Genomic DNA, 17779 nt, shown 5'->3' with positions numbered 1-17779 from the left:
AAATATATATTATAATTATCAATATGATAATTATAATTATAAAACATATATATTTCCCAATATCACATATACAACATTTTCTCTTTCTTTACCACTGCCCTGTGTGTGGATTCACTTTGGCCACCTGTTGAAAAAAACTAAAGAAATGAATCATATATTATAAGAAGTTTGCTGTCACGAAGATACGCACTACACAACATGAATTTAGCATTGAAATAGTTTCCAAAAATTGTCTCGATAAAATAATCTATCTGCAAAACACTATCATCATTATTGCTTAGTGTTGCTTTATATAACTAGAGCGGATTCATTTATGCTGTTTTCGAGTTAGCGCTGTGTCTTTTAGTGTGATCTTCATATTATTCAAAGCAACGAAAATTACGCATTGGAGGTCATTACGTCACGCAAGTTGCAACACAGTGTTGCCATCCGGATCACGAGTTGGCACACCAAGTTGTTCGTCGTGATGTAATACTAACAACGCCAAATTGAGTGGTGGTGACGAAAATGTTGCAACGTGGAACATAAACAACATTATATTCTGTTAGAAAGTAAATGAAATAATCGTGTATTTTCGCAAATAATGTTATTTTAATTTCAGCCGTTCGCAATTTCGACGCCTCAGGTCCGATTATTGGTTTGATTGTTGATTATTATGTAAATATTAATAAAGCAAGTTTAGGATTAGACAGCATAAAATCATCTGATCCTGCGGGAACTAACACATTGTACTCTTTGTAATACATTTTCATGATCGCTTATTGCTGCAATGGTAAGCATAAAACTGAAAATAACAGCAATTACTATGCTTTACCATTGAAGGCGACAATATACGTAGCTCTTTATCCCGAAAATTTATATTTCTAAATTTGGAGTTGTTGCTTGTTTCCCAGGTCTAATCAGGCAAAACATGTCGGGTCTAATGTAACCCTACAGTAGATAAATTTTAATCGTCGTGAGGGTTAGCATTTCACGACAAAATGCTTTCATTCTGTCGTCATTCAACTGTAATCGGTTCGGACAAACACAAGGCGTTTCTAATCTGTCACAACCTTCATTAGTTTATAGCCTACTAGGTCTAGCTAAGTAATTCCTAATCGACCAATGAAAGCGGAAACCTTCCGATGTTGTTTAATTCGGTATTGTTCACGCCTTACGGCATAAAGTAAACAGCAAAGTAGCATCTGATTCTCGTGTACATCCAAAACATTATACTACCCCCCTTGCTTATGCGCTTGCAAAAGGGTTCAATATTTATCACTGAAATATTAATAATTCATAGCGTAGAGGTTTACCGGAAAATCGTGGCGGGTCAGTGGTTCGCCCTGCTACATAGCTCTCAGTTTGAAGCCAGAGTCGAAATTTTTAGGACTCAAGAGTCGTATAAATTTTTCTTAACCCATAGTCGGGAGTAAATTTTTACGGATTTCACAGCCTTGTTTCGAACCTAAGCTCGGAATGTTCAACTTCGGAAGCATACAGATTAACAGTAATATATATAGTATATTTTTCAAATTTTGATGGATACTATAGCAACTATGTTTCTAGTAGTTTCATCCCACTTTTTACTTCAGGTCTTCAGTCCAGGTATTGTTTACGTATGTGCATGCAATAAAAGGCGCTCCCGTAGTATGTGCACCAAGATGGCGGGCTCCTGAACATAGTACGTGTACCAGGTAAAGGTTAGGCCATAATTTTATTCCAATTTACCTTATTTTAGTTCTGGTACGAGTTCGGGGACTATCCAAGTGACTCCCGTAGTGTTTGTACCTGAAATTATGGCCTAACCCTGACTTGGCACACATACTACGTTTCGGGGCCCGCCATCTTGATTCACATACTACGGGAGCACCCAATAATTCAATCTATGAAGTTGATTAACGTGAATTGAGATACCATTTAATATGCATGTTTTCAGAGGAATTCTAATTGCGCTAGTGACTAAACAAATTTTAATGGCGTGTAAATGACGCATGAAATGCGGTGACAGTTACTCACGAAATGGTTGCAAATACATTAAATCAAAGATGTCAAATATATGAAGACAGAAAGTTATATTTTGTTACACTTTTATTTTTGCTTTTTGCAGTCTATTTTTTGTTTATTAATAGCTTAACATTGCATGAAACACAAAATCAGTAGTTGTAAAGTAATCGATATTCGGAGTCATTTCCTATTGTGGTCATAGTGACCGAATTGGTAAAAATTAAAAAAAAATGTATAATCAAACAAAGTTTGAAAGTCAATCTCATTTCCACTTTTCACATTTACTCTGCTACATTTCTTGGTTCCACCTTCAAATCGAAGTTCACTGCAGGAGCAAGGGTATTGGTGAATTTGAATTTCATGGGCGCCTCCTGTGAAAGTAATTCAATATGTCTCGAGTACGTCATTTTAATAACGCTAAATATACATAATGAAAACAAACAAAAAAATGCACTCCCAAGCTGTAACATAATATAATTGTATTATACATTGCAGTAATTTTTTGATTGCTAAAAGTAACGTATAACAACCATATTGTTCACGAAAGCATACCCAATGTTTGTCATCACGTAAAGCCCGTATCAATAATTAACTTTATCACATAGCGTAACTAGATGATTCAATAAATAATTCGTGATTGTAATGAAGCTAATATAGAAGTGTTCACAAACCGGTGTATTCTCTGCTGGTTTAATAGTGAACTGGTGTAAAATCTTCGCTAGTGCCATCTTGACTTCTATCAGTGCAAATCTCAAGCCAATGCAATTTCTCGGTCCTGCTCCAAACGGTTGAAACATCATCGGATCAATTTGACTCATGTCGCGCATTCTGAAAATATCAACTCCAAGTAAATGAGCGGTCAATATTCTTCAAACTTTTATCATGCTTCTGTGGTTTTAAAGGCTACAAATCGCAAGGGATCATCTCGTGTGTAGGGAAAAAAATAAGAGATACTAGAATTGAACATATCGATATTTCGTATTTATCATAACATAACAATGTGGTGAAAAACTGCAGTGCATTTAATAGTCGTCTCACGTCAAAATTCATTGCGCGCTTTATTTTACGAGCATCCCAGGATATTGATTCGGTTTCAGTTGGACTAACTACTTATCCTTCTTCTGTGTTTATATGCCAGTGGATCCATATGCATATAATACAAGGATGCTATAGCAAAATTAAAAACTACTATTCTAAGTAATTCCATATAAATCAAACACGTGGTAATATTCTAAGTAATCCAGGAGTTTTGGTGCACATCTAGTGGCAAAACTAGCTCAATTCTTGAATTATGTAGTTTAGTTGAATCATGTATGTCTGGGACGACTGACTTTGGTCAAATGAAACGTTCCAAAAATATCATTGAGCTAGTGTGAAGCGCAACTATTGAATTACTCGGAATATTAGCACGTGTTTGCTTTATATTTACATGGAAATATTGGTCAATATTTAAATATCATATTTGACTTGCTCATTATACCATTTTTTTATCAGTTATGGCAAATATTACATTAAAACTAAATTGACTATATTTAATGTCTATGTAGTACAAAAAACTGGGTAATTTTGAAATTATATTCTTAAGCTGCTCAGTCGTTGCTTTAAGTGTTTATTGCCCATTATGGTTTGATTATATAAATGAGTTGAATTAAAAAAAGATACCTTTCCGGTTTATAAGCAAATGGCTCGTCCCAATAATCAGGGTCATGTGCCAGTCCATACACCGGTATGGCAACCAACAATCCTGCTGGTATTGTGAGGCCATTGATTGTTGTCTCTCTTTCAGCTATGCGAGCATTTCTAAACACAAATATTTACGAGGGAAGGTTCTACAAAGAAATGCATTTTACCCATAAATACACTCATAATTCAAAACGAAAGCATTATATAGGGCAGGCTATATAGCTAAAATTACATGACAAATTAACCAACATTACCTTCCTTAGTGATTATATAAAATGTTCTTATCAATTCCCAATTTCAATATAACTTTAATAACTTTACGTTGCACTAAATATTGCACACGGAAAAAACCTAAAATTTGCAAATTTTCATCCTATTGTTTAACAGTCCAATTTTTTGAGTTTCAAGAACATTTTTAGTTCGAAATTGTTCGTACTATACAATTCACCTTTTCACCCACAAAAAATACAAACATTTAAAATAAAACGTACCTTATAATTGGCGTGTAAAGTCTAAGAGTTTCATTGATACACATGTCCAAAAACTTCAAGCCATTTATACCATCATAATCCAGTTTGCCCTGAATAACCATTAAAAATGTTATTACTATGCTGCACATCACGAATTAAGTATTGTGTACAGCGCATTGGGATCTTGTCACAAGTAACAAAAAATCTTTCCAATTTGAAAAACAAATTTGCAGGCATAGACAGTATGGAAGTCAATTTAATGTATTTCTGTGGCATTCAAAAAGCTTGATTGATTTTACGTCAAAAGGGTCCTAAAAAGCTGAGTAGAAACTACATTAGAAATTAAATCTGTTTATAACATACATGAGTTTTTATCATTTCATCTATTTCTTCCTGAACTTTGGCCTGTATTTCCGGATGTCGAGCAAAATTGAAGGAAGTCCAACTCATCAGGTTTCCAGTGTTTTGGTATCCAGCCATTATCATCAGCATAGAATTACCAATGATTTCGATTTTTGTCAAACCTAGGTAAACCATACTGCAGTAAATTCCAGGCTTTTGTAAATGTGCGTGTGATATGGCTCGGCTGCCAGACCATGTTGGAGTTTTACATGATTCGTTATTAAAAAAAGAAACCTACACGTAATACTCAGTTATATATATAGAGACCGACAGGCTTTACATTAATCGAGATCCGCATGCTATATTTTTAAAGCGTTTCTGCTGGATTGGTGTCTTCATGTGAAAACTACCCAATTACTTGACTTCATAACCATAAAAAAATAGTGAAACAAAAACCTTTTTCGGCGCCCTCCTTTACTTTATCCGGAGATATTTCAGCATCTAACATCAATTGCATCAAATCAACACGTCCCTGTATGAGGAAACAATCTATGGTATATATATGCAGTCACATGTCAATAGCTTAAATATAAGAAAATTTACACCTGCCAGTTGTGGGTTTCCCAAAAGTTTACCAGAGATATTCATTCTGTGTATATTTTTCGTAGTTTATCAGATCGTTAAACTTGAGTAAGGTATCATATCATGATATGTAAGGTATCATTCCTGATGCTGCAACACAAATTTGTCCGCTGTGCTTTGCTACACACATTTCGTATAGTAATAAATCAAGAAATACCGTATCATGTGGATTATTTTTCCTTTTTTCTATCACGTGATCCGTAAGTCTCCTGAAGTACTTGAGCGACTCACCACGAACCAACGGAATATTCAATTTTTCGAGGACCTTCTCGAGAAACTCAGACAACACTGTGTTTATTATAAATAAATGTGGATAAATTTATCAAATATCAGTGAATAGCTATTTACGGAAAAAATATCTAGATGTAACAAAACATTCTTTAACAAAATACAACAACAGTATTACTCATGAGAAATATATTTGCGGTATCATTTGTTATTTATCAACAGAACGTCCTTCAACAGCTTCAACGAACAATGTATATGTAAATCTATATTTAACTTGATGCCAAAGAGCACAATTTTTCACTTTCTCTACAGAATACAATAAAACTAGATGATATGTGGTTGAAATCTTATTTTGCACGAAATTTGAGTGACAATAGACCAAGTGCAATTATGTTTATGAGAATATTATATCCATCTGAAAACAATAAATTATTACCTATAAGTAAAACAAACATCTTGCTCAAAACTCCTCCACCTTTCATAAGCTCTTTAGCCTTCTTAACAATTTCGGGCTCATTTTCAGTGTCGTTAATTGAATCTACTTTGGTACTAAAAGCTGCAGAGCAGACCACATCCAACGAAATTCGAGAGAAGAAACTAAAAACGAATTATTAATACACGGCGATAATGCACTGGTTGTAATTGTGATAGTATTTATTATTTTGAAGGAGAGAAATATTTAAAAAATGAAGTTGTTTTACCAGTGCACGTTATGGTATATCTGGAGGTTCTGGAACGTCTAAGCAGAAATTTTCAAGTTGTTTTGAGAATGTCAAAACACAATTTCGGAATAACATATTACGTGAGTATAAAGCGTTGGTTGATTGCCTTTTATACAGCATGCTAACATTGTTTCACAGCTAAAGTGCTGGTCATTAACTAAAGTACTTACTCTTTTGAATTGAAAACTCCACCATTGTTCTCAACCTTCTTATTTAATGCTACAATAGCGTTATCAGCACACCATTCCATTATCGTCGTCATTTGCCTCAACTTTGCGGATGAAAACGTTGGTGTCAGTGTGTTTCTATAACAATATTATTGCAAATATATTCGTACCAATATGGTAACATAATTAAGTGCATCCAAAACCAGGAAGCTTTATGAAGTCAAGTATTTCTGTTTCAATGCAGCCTTTATACTTGAAATAAATATCAATTGGGGTCGGGTTTTGCAATCTTTATCTAATGTGTACATAAATAAATATTGGACCTCCTGAAGTATGCGCACCAAGATGGCGCACAACCTGAACTCAGGTTGTGTACCAGGTTGGGGTTCAGGTTATGCGACATCTTGGTGCGCATACTTCAGAAGTACCTAAATATTATAGAAATGACGAAGAACCAATGGATATTTATAAATACTACAGAAAATACAAATCAAAATTCCTCCATAAGAACAACAAAACTCTAAGAAGAGAAACTTAACGTAGCACGTAAACATTAGATTATACAAATTTTTTTGTGAATTACAGTTACGTTTAAAATAAAATAATGCATTTTTCTCGTGTATTTCTCAAGGAATATCTCGTGATATCAATGTATACCTCATACGTTTCCACTGTTTTAGATCAACATTGGTTAGACTGTTGTTCAACTCTTCGCCGCTAATCTTCAAGAAACGACGCTAAACATATACAAAAAAAGAAAATCTCGAAGATGTCAGGCTAGCAACAGAAAGGTGGCAGTTGCATAAGGTCCTATGTATCGCTTTATAGTAAATGATAATTATCATTTAATATATCTTTTTTTACGTTTAATCCAAACAGCGACATATGACGGTGATTGAAAAAGTTGTTAAAATTAATTGATAACACCCACTCAACAATAAATTTGACAAAATACATCACCACTCCACCTGGCGCATTGCAAAATTTGAAAACTCTTTTATGAAAATTTGTCTCAGTATGTCAGGATCATGAATGTGAACTGTTGGAGTAATTCCGAAGTAAGTCCTGAAAATATTTAAATTTGGTAAATGTACGAAGTACAGTTAGCAAATGAAATCTAAAGTTTATCCAATTTGCTTTGTTAGGCGTTTCGCTTTTTCTCGTCTGTATTGATATAAAACGGCTCATGTTTTCTCAAAACTGTTTACCAGATAACTCTGCAACCTCACCGGTGAATAAGGGATTTTTACCGTCAAGTTGGCGATAAAAGATTTTGTTTTAAGAATAATTGCAAAAAAATTCCCTACTTATATAGAAGCAAAGTATTGAAAATTGTATATTGATGAAATTCACCTACCCGTACACATTTCCAAACTTTTCTTTGCATTTGTTATCATACTGCAACGCTGTCTGAAAAATTGAAATTCACACAGAAAATTTAGGTGTTTACGATATTTTTATAACGACGCAGCAATAAGAGTGTAATGTAAGTTTGGCCTTAAATCGTCTTTGAAAATAACACACTAAATAGTGAATGTGGCAATGCAGTACACATAATTATAGCAACTATAAAATAAAGAGCAGGAGAGCAATTTATCCAGATAGTCATTAATAATTTAGCAGTTTTTCCGTCGTTACCGGCGCAAGCTTGAAATGGTAGCCAAATATCTATGCCTACCTCCGCTCCGAAAGTATAAGATAAGTGTCCAAACTTTCGAATTGAACAAGGCTCGTGTGGAATATTAATATTTTTCAGGTATTGCCATTTCCGATGAATATAATATCTGAACAAACGAAAAAAGAAAAATGAAACACACTGGAGAAAACTTGTGTACCAGACCATGGCTAAATACCTACCGAACCCCTATAATAACTATAACAATGCCCAATTAAACAATTGCAATTTTTTTTATTCATCTAATAAATGAAAATTAGACATAAATGAATTTGATACATACGACACAGCCAGAATGTAGCCAAAGCATATAAGAAGCTTGTCAACGCGGATGGTGGCGAATGGCAAACTTTCCCGACCAAGAGATTACGTCATTCGCGGCGGTTGGAGGGTATGACAGGCATTGTCGCATTATACATATATGGACACGACAGTGTTGTGCTTCCGAGCAAACAAGAGCCCGATGAGATGGAAATTAAATCTTATTTTCGATCCGAGGAATAAGTATAGTACGTACCCGATATAGCTATATAAACACTATCCGTATGTTCTAGCATGTCCATAGTCAATCAATCATCATTTATTCATCAAAACAATATAAACGTATTATAAGAAAAAACATTATAAATAACAAAAGCTTATTAAAAATTCTGGGCCATTCTGATACAACAATGATCAAATTCATTTATTTTTTTTCCTGCCAAAATAACAAAAGACCCAAGGAAAATAAAAATTTCTGGTCTGTGATTTACATACAACTAGTCAGCCCGGAGAGCATGTTGACTGGGATTGTTTCGAAAAACAAGTCGAAGTATTTAGTCACGTTTTGTGTTTCATTTTTAACCCTGCATTCGAGCCGCAATAACAGTAAGCACAGACGCTGCCAAGGTTCTGCGTCAAAACTTACATTAAAAGATAGATATAGTCGTTTATGCGAACTTACCTGCCTAACGCCAATAAGCTGATGATTAAAACCCAAGTCTCAATAGATAGAATGTCCAGTGGAGTGATCATCTTTATGCTGTAGCTTCAATCCAATCTTCGAGGCCGATACAACTTGTCGAACCTCTGTCTGTATATCAACTAAAGAAGCTGTGTTCGAAAACCAACCAAATACGTGCGGCGTAAAAATAAATAAAATGTAGAACTGTTTCAAGACGGATACGGGCAGGAAAACATCTCGGCTAATTGAACACATTGATCTTTTTTGTATATTTCCGTAAATATTCGCAAGATATATCAAAAAGGTCGCTCGTTAATTGATCTTTACCTCGAAGCCAAGTAAAGTTTCCGCAATGATTGTATGAGAAATATCTCTATTTTTATCTGGTCTAGTACCAATAATTTTATGTTAACCCTTGATGTTATTTTCCACCTTAACTCATTTACCAACTTATGCAACGCAACCTAGTCACCGCCGGCCCTGGCAAATGGCGATACGATATTTTCAAGCAATGTACCGAGTTGTCTACTACCGTGAGCAATAAATATTTCCGTGTCTCAGCGCGAGCTTATATGTTAACGGTATCTAGCGCGCGACTGCCAAATCTCGAATGTATAATTGTCTACCAATATAAAAATATCTATTCGTCATAAAATACACACATCTTCATTCACATAAGGTTTACATAGTTCTCGACGTTACTCAATGGTGCAATCTACCACGTGAACGCCTGCTGTGGAAAGAACCAATGTACACATGTGGCGTGTCCAGGCTCCTAAACCCAGAACATCATCTTCAATGCCTACTTCCATTTTGCCTCGCTTTTAACGAGTATTTGTACCTAAAATTATGGATTAACCTGGTACACATACTACCCTCCGGTGTTCGCCATCTTGGTACGCATACTTCAGGAGTAACGAGAAAGCTACGCGCTAGACTGCGCCGTAAACTGCCTTGCTCGTGGCCCGTATGCGAAACTATTGGTTGCTGTTGAAAAACAACTGTTCACAGGGTCATGTTGTAGTCACCTAAGGCTAGACCTGACATTGGCCAACTACGGCCCGTGGGCCATATCCGGCCCGTTAGGTAATTCAATCTGGCCCGCCTGATGCTGCGACAACTAAACTGAAACTAGATTTTGATGTTGATGTTTTTCATGGAGAAATAATAGCTTTACTTGCCTTCGAGGTAAAGATCAAATTAACGAGCGACCTTTTTGATATATCTTGCAAATATTTACTGAAATATACAAAAAAGATCAATGTGTTCAATTAGCCGAGATGTTTTCCTGCCCGTATCAGTTTTGAAACAGTTCCACATTTTATTTATTTTTACCCCGCATGCATTTGGTTGGTTTTCGAACACAGCTTCTTTAGTTGATATACAGACAGAGGTTCGACAAGTTGTATCGGCCTCGAAGATTGGATTGAAGCTACAGCATAAAGATGATCACTCCACTGGACATTCTATCCATTGAGACTTGGGTTTTAATCATCAGCTTATTGGCGTTAGGCAGGTAAGTTCGCATAAACGACTATATCTATCTTATAATCTTTTAAAGTAAGTTTTGACGCAGAACCTTGGCAGCGTCTGTGCTTACTGTTATTGCGGCTCGAATGCAGGGTTAAAAATGAAACACAAAACGTGACTAAATACTTCGACTTGTTTTTCGAAACAATCCCAGTCAACATGCTCTCCGGGCTGACTAGTTGTATGTAAATCACAGACCAGAAATTTTTATTTTCCTTGGGTCTTTTGTTATTTTAGCAGAAAAAAAATAAATGAATGTGATCATTGTTGTATCAGAATGTCCCAGACTTTTTAATAAGCTTTTGTTATTTATAAGGTTTTTTTTCTTATAATACGCTTATATTGTTTTGATGAATAAATGATGATTGATTAACTATGACATGCTAGAACATACGGATAGTGTTTATATAGCTATATCGGGAACGTACTATACTTATTGCTCGGATCGTAAACGAGATTCAATTTCCATCTCATCGGGCTCTTGTTTGCTCGAGAGCACAACACTGTCGTGCCCATATATGTATAATGCGACAATGCCTGTCATACCCTCCAACCGCCGCGAATGACGTAATCTCTTGGTCGGTAAAGCTTGCCATTTGCCACCATCCGCGTTGACAAGCTTCCTATACGCTTTGGCTACATTCTGACTGTGTCGTACTCGTATGTATCAAATTCATTTATGTCTAATTTCCATTTTTTAGTTGATTAAAATAAATTGCAATTGTTTAATTGGGCATTGTTATAGTTAAAAAAGGTGTTTGGTAGATATTTAGCCATGGTCTGGTACACAAGTTTTCTCCAGTGTGTTTCATTTTCCTCTTTTCGTTTGTTCAGATATTATATTCATCGGAAATGGCAATACCTGAAAAATATTAATATTCCACACGAGCCTTGTTCAATTCGAAAGTTTGGACACTTATCTTATACTTTCGGAGCGGAGGTAGGCATATTTAACTGGCTACCAATTCAAGCTTGCGGTAACGACGGAAAAACTGCTAAATTATTAATGACTATCTGGATAAATTTCTCTCCTGCTTTTTATTTTATAGTTGCTATAATTATGTGTACTGCTTTAGCCAATAAAGAACACGTTGTCACCATTTTAGCCAATAAAAACACGTTGAAGAACGATGTTGAACGTTGTTGAAGTAGTTTAATATTGTAGATAGACACGGAGAACAAACGATGAAGACATGACGAAACGACACTGATACAGACGATTCGACTCCTAATACCAGACCTTTTAATACCTCCCTTTTGAATATCCAATTGAAACCATACCACGTATGTGCGTATGGTGATATCGATTCCATCAGGGGTTATCGATTCGAGTATGGAATACTAATTACCATATGTCATCGATCCAATTATATTTTTGGTTGTCATCTGTTTGTCTATATACAACGGGTCCTATATCGATCCAATTCATGAATTTGGAGAAATTCGAAATTAGCAATTTCCGGTCTTTTTAATGTATTTTACCTGAAATAACGAATTTATTCCTGAACTGCATTGCCACATTCACTATTTAGTGTAGGGTCACCATATTTGAAAAAGCAAAATTCCGGACGGTGCATAACTATTTTCATGACTTCGTAGTGAAAATATGCGCGCGGTACGAAATAACAATGTTCTGTATTAGCAGTGTGCATAGTAAGATTGCAGGTGCAGTAAAATTCCGGATTCCGGACATTTGAGAATTTTTAAATTCTTCCCGGACGCAAAATTTAACCGTAAATTCCGGGCATGTCCGGAATTTTCCGGACGGTATGGCAACCCTAATTTAGTGTGTTATTTTCAAAGACGTTTTGAGGCCAAAGTTACATTGCACTCTTATTGCTGCGTCGTTATAAAAATCTCGTAAACACCTAAATTTTCCGTGTGAATTTCAATTTTTCAGGCAGCGTTGCGGTATGATAACAAATGCAAAGAAAAGTTTGGAAATGTGTACGGGTAGGTGAATTTCATCAATATACAATTTTCAATACTTTGCTTCTATATAAGTAAGGAATTTTTTGCAATTATTCTTAAAACAAAGTCTCCAATCGCCAACTTGACGGCAAAAATCCCTAATTCACCGGTGAAGTTGCAGAGTTATCTGGAAAACATGAGCCGTTTTATATCAATACAGACGAGAAAAAGCGAAACGCCTAACAAAGCAAAATGGATAATCTTTAGATTTTTCATTTGCTAACTGTACTTCGTACATTTACCAAATTTAAATATTTTCAGGACTTACTTCAGAATTACCCCAACGATTCACATTCATGATCCTGACATACTGAGACAAATTTTCATAAAAGAGTTTTCAAATTTTGCAATGCGCCAGGTGGAGTGGTGATATATTTTGTTAAATTTATTGTTGAGTGGGTGACTTTTTCAATCACCATCATATATCGCTGTTTGGATTAAACGTAAAAAAAAGATATATTAAATGATAATTATCATTTACCATAAAGCGATACATAGGACCTTAGGCAACTGCCAACTTTCTGTTGCTAGCCTGACATCTTTGGGATTGTATTTTTTTGTATATGTTTAGCGTCGTTTCTTGAAGATTAGCGGCGAAGAGTTGAACAACAGTTTAACCAATGTTGATCTAAAACAGTGGAAACGTATGAGGTATACATTGATATCACGAGATATACCAAAGAAAAATGCATTATTTTATTTTAATCGTAACTGTGATTCACAAAAAATCTGTATATATTATAATATAATGTTTATCTGCTACGTTGAGTTGTTCTTCTTAGAGTTTTGTTGTTCTTATGGAGGAATTTTGATTTATATTTTCTGTAGTATTATTAATATCCATTAGTTCTTCGTCATTACTGTGATATTTAGGTACTCCTGAAGTATGCGCACCAAGATGTCGCATAACCTGAACCCTAACCTGGTACACAACCTGAGTTCAGGCTGTGCGCCATCTTGGTGCGCATACTTCAGGAGGTCCAATATTTATTTATGTACACATTAGATAAATGGTTGCAAAACCCGGCCCTAATTGATATTTATTTCACGTATAATGTCTGTATTAAAACAGAAATACTTGACTTCATGAAGCTTCCTGGTTTTCGATGCACTTAATTATGTTACCATATTGGTACGAATATATTTGCAATAATATTGTTATAGAAACACACTGACACTAACTTTTTCCTCCGCAAAGTTGAGGCAAATGACGACGATAATGGAATGGTGTGCTGATAACGCTATTGTATCATTAAATAAGAAGGTTGAGAACAATGGGGGAGTTTCCAATTCAAAAGAGTAAGTGCTTTAGTTAATGACCAGCAGTTTAGCTGTGAAACAATGTTAGCATGCTGTATAAAAGGCAATTAATCAACGCTTTATACTCACGTAATATGTTATTCCGAAATTGTGTTCTGACATTCTCAAAACAACTTGAAAATTTCTGTCCAGACGTTCCAGAACCTCCAGATATACCATAACGTGCACTGATAAAACAACTACATTTTATAAATATTTCTCTTCTTCAAAATAATAAATACTATTACAATTACAACCAGTGCATTATCGCCGTGTATTAATAATTCGTTTTTAGTTTCTTTTTCAATTTTGCCCGACATCCGGAAATACAGGCCAAAGTTCAAGAAGAAAGAGATGAAATGATAAAAACTCATGTATATATGTTATGAACAGATTTAATTTCTAATGTAGTTTCTGCTTTTTAGGACCCTTTTGACGTAAAATCAATCAAGCTTTTCGAATGCCACAGAAATACATTAAATTGACTTCCATACTGTCTATGCCTGCAAATTTGTTTTTCAAATGGGAAAGATTTTTTGTTACTTGTGACAAGATCCCAATGCGCTGTACACAATACTTAATTCGTGATGTGCAGCATAATAATAACATTTTTAATGATTATTCAGGGCAAACTGGATTATGATGGTATAAATGGCTTGAAGTTTCTGGACATGTGTATCAATGAAACTCTTATAGACTTTATACGCCAATTATAAAGTACGTTTTATTTTAAATGTTTTTATTTTTTGTGGGTAAAAAGGCGAATTGTATAGTACGAACAATTTTGAACTAAAAAATATTCTTGAAACTCCAAAAATTGGACTGTTGAACAATAGGATGAAAATTTGCAAATTTTAGGTTTTTTCCGTGTGCAATATTTAGTGCAACGTAAAGTTATATAATGCTTTCGTTCTGAATTATGAGTGTATTTATGGGTAAAATGCATTTCTTTGTAGAACCTTCCATCGTAAATATTTATGTTTAGAAAGGCTCGCATAGCTGAAAGAGAAACAACAATCAATGGCCTCACAATACCAGCAGGATTGTTGGTTGCCATACCGATGTATGGACTGTCACATGGCCCTGAGTATTGGGACGAGCCGTTTGCTTATAAACCGGAAAGGTATCTTTTTTTTTTTCAATTCAACTCATTTATATAATTAAACAGTAATGGTCAATAAACATTTAGCAACGGCTGAGCAGCTTAAGATTTAATTTAGAATTACCCATTTTTTTTGTACTACATAGACATTAAATATAGTCAATTTAGTTCAATGTAATATTTGCCATAACTGATAAAAATGGTATAAACAGCAAGCAATTTCGTATAATGAGAAAGTCAAATATGATATTTAAATATTGACCAATATTTCCATGAAAATATAAAGCAAACACGTGCTAATATTCCGAGTAATTCAATAGTTTCGCTTCACACTAGCACAATGATATTTTTGGAACGTTTCATCTGACCAAAGTCAGTCGTCCCAGACATACATGATTCAACTAAACTACATAATTCAAGACTTGAGCTAGATTTGCCACTAGATGTGCACCAAAACTCTTGAATTACTTAAAATATTACCACGTGGTGGATTTATATGGAATTATTTAGAATAGTAGTTTTTAATTTTGCTATAGCATCCTTGTATTATATGCATATGGATCCACTGGCATAAAAACACAGAGGAATGGTGGGTAGTTAGTCCAACTGAAACCGAATCAATATCCTGGAATGCTCGTAAAATAAAGCGAGCAATGAATTTTGGCGTGAGACGACTATGAAATGCACTGCAGTTTTTCACCACATTGTTCTGTTATGATAAATACGAAATATCAATATGTTCAATTCTAGTATCTCTTATTTTTTTCCCTACACACGAGCGATTGCGATTTGTAGCCTTTAAAACCCCAGAAGCATGATAACAGTTTGAAGTATGAAAAATGAAAATGTAGATGTCCAGTATTGACCGCTCATTTATTTGGAGTTGATATTTTCAGAATGCGCGACATAAGCCAAATTGATCCGATGATGTTTCAACCGTTTGGAGCAGGACCGAGAAATTGCATTGGCTTGAGATTTGCACTGATAGAAGTCAAGATGGCACTAGCGAAGATTTTACACCAGTTTACTATTAAACCTGCAGAGAATACACCGGTTTGTAAACACTTCTATATTAGCTTCATTATAATCACGAATTATTTATTGAATCATCTCGTTACGCTATGTGATAAAGTTAATTATTGATACGGGCTTTACGTGATGACAAACATTGGGTATGCTCTTGTGGACAATATGGTTGTTATACGTTACTCATAGAAATCAAAAAATTACTTCAATGTATAATACAATTATATTCTGTTACAGCTTGGGAGTGCATTTGTCTTTTTGTTTTCATTAAGTATATTTAACGTTATTAAAATGACGTACTCAAGACATATTAAGTTACTTTCACAGGAGGCGCCCATGAAATTCAAATTCACCAATACCCTTGCTCCTGAAGTGAACTTCGATTTGAAGGTGGAACCAAGAAATGTAGCAGAGTAAATGTGAAAGGAAGAAATAAGATTGACTTTCGAACTTTGTTTATTTATACATTTTTTTAAATTTTTACCAATTCGGTCACTATGACCACAACAAGAAATGACTCCGAATATTGATTACTTTACAACTACTGATTTTGTATTTCATGCAATGTTAAGCTATCAATAAACGAAAAATATACTGCAAAAATCAAAAATAAAAGTGTAACAAAATATAACTTTGTGTCTTCATATATTTGACATCATTGATTTAATGTATTTGCAACCATTTCGTGAGTAACTGTCATCACATTTCATGCGTCTTTTACACGCGATCACAATTTGTGTCACTAGCGCATTAAAATTCCTCTGAAAATATGCATATAAAATGGTATCGCAATTCACGTTATTTCAACTTCGTAGATTGTTTCATTGCATGCACATACGTAAACAAGACGAAATGAAGTAGAAAATAGGATGGAACTACTAGAAGAGGGGTTGAACATAGTTTCTATAAATGTACAGCATTTGTCACATATATGTTCATCATGTTTGAATTACTATATATGATTGTTCATCTGTATGCTTCCGAAGTTGAACATTCCGAGCTTAAATTCGAAATAAGGCTGTGGAAAATTAGCGAACTAAATTTTCGTGATAAAGAGCTACTGATATATTGTCGATGGTAACAAGAATAGGAATTGCTGTTATTTTAAGTTTTATACTCCTTTCCATTGCAGCAGCGAGCGAGCATGAAAATGTATCACAAGGACTGCATCGTGTTAGTTCACGCTTGATCAGATGATTTTATGCTGTTCAAATCAAAACTTGCTTCATTAACATCATAATCAACAATCAAACCAATATTATGACCTGCGGCGTCGAAATTGCGGAACAGCTAAAATTATAATAATATTATTTGCGAAAATATAGGTTATCTCACTATTTCATTCACTTTCTAACAGAAGATAATGTTGTTTAGGTTCCACGTTGCAAAATCTTTGTCACCACCACTCAATTTGGCGTTGTTAAGAATTACATCACGACGAACAACTTTGTGTGCCAACTCGTGATCCGGATGGCAACACTGTGTTGCAACCCGATGCAACTTGCGTGACGTAATGACCTCCGATGCGTAATTTTCGTTGCTTTGAATAATATGAAGATCACGCGAAAGGACACAGCGCTAACTCGAAAACAGCATAAATGAACCCGCTCTAGTTATATAAAGCAACACTAAGTAATAATGATGATAGTGTTTTGCAGATAGATATTTTACCGAGACAATTTTTGGAAACTATTTCAATGCTAAATTCACGTTGTGTAGTGCGTGTCTTCGTGATAGCAATCTTCTTATAATATATATATGATTTATTTCTTTGGTTTTTTTCAACAGATGGCCAAATGAATTCATACATAGGGCAGTGGTAAAGAAAGAGGAAACGTTGTATATGTCATATTGGGAAATATGTTTCATAATTATAATTATCATATTGGTAATTATAATATATATTTTTATACGGCGCTTATTCAGGCCATTCTTTCCGAGCAAGGCTGTACGTTCACGTACATCTTAAAGCTATTTTTATTTAGATCAATTT

The 17779-nt window shown here is 34.7% G+C and overlaps 1 protein-coding gene and 1 pseudogene across 2 annotated transcripts; one reads left to right on the top strand and one right to left on the bottom strand.

Annotated features, from left to right (window-relative positions):
• Positions 1-2035: 2035 nt before the first annotated feature.
• On the bottom strand, positions 2036-9659 carry LOC120344967 (cytochrome P450 3A5-like). Its single transcript, XM_039414317.2, has 14 exons — positions 8859-9659; positions 7919-8024; positions 7598-7650; positions 7209-7305; positions 6898-6977; positions 6244-6378; positions 5788-5948; positions 5281-5411; positions 4938-5013; positions 4503-4663; positions 4161-4249; positions 3649-3786; positions 2658-2814; positions 2036-2357 (listed from the first exon to the last, which is right to left on the bottom strand). The coding sequence occupies exons 1-14, from the start codon at positions 8927-8929 to the stop codon at positions 2268-2270; spliced, it is 1545 nt and encodes a 514-aa protein (XP_039270251.2). The 5' UTR covers positions 8930-9659; the 3' UTR covers positions 2036-2267.
• An 83-nt stretch (positions 9660-9742) lies between these two features.
• Positions 9743-16415, top strand: LOC120344968 (cytochrome P450 3A56-like; annotated as a pseudogene). The gene is made up of 10 exons (XR_013475408.1): positions 9743-10374; positions 11223-11328; positions 12289-12341; positions 12621-12717; positions 12931-13205; positions 13954-14032; positions 14285-14375; positions 14644-14781; positions 15657-15813; positions 16114-16415. The product of XR_013475408.1 is annotated as a cytochrome P450 3A56-like (transcript).
• The last annotated feature ends 1364 nt before the right edge of the window (positions 16416-17779 follow it).

Source organism: Styela clava, chromosome 5 (genome assembly GCF_964204865.1).
Source record: "Styela clava chromosome 5, kaStyClav1.hap1.2, whole genome shotgun sequence".
Taxonomy (NCBI): domain Eukaryota; kingdom Metazoa; phylum Chordata; class Ascidiacea; order Stolidobranchia; family Styelidae; genus Styela; species Styela clava.
This window is presented reverse-complemented; position numbering and strand designations above follow the sequence as displayed.

Excerpts from the sequence above, each read along its gene's own strand:
- LOC120344967 (XM_039414317.2), bottom strand. The coding sequence starts at position 8,929 with ATGATCACTCCACTGGACATTCTATCTATTGAGACTTGGGTTTTAATC. Across the intron at positions 6,978-7,208 it reads CAAATTTTGCAATGCGCCAG|CGTCGTTTCTTGAAGATTAG; the intron begins GTGGAGTGGTGA and ends GTATATGTTTAG. Across the intron at positions 2,815-3,648 it reads TTTGCTTATAAACCGGAAAG|AATGCGCGACATGAGTCAAA; the intron begins GTATCTTTTTTT and ends TGATATTTTCAG.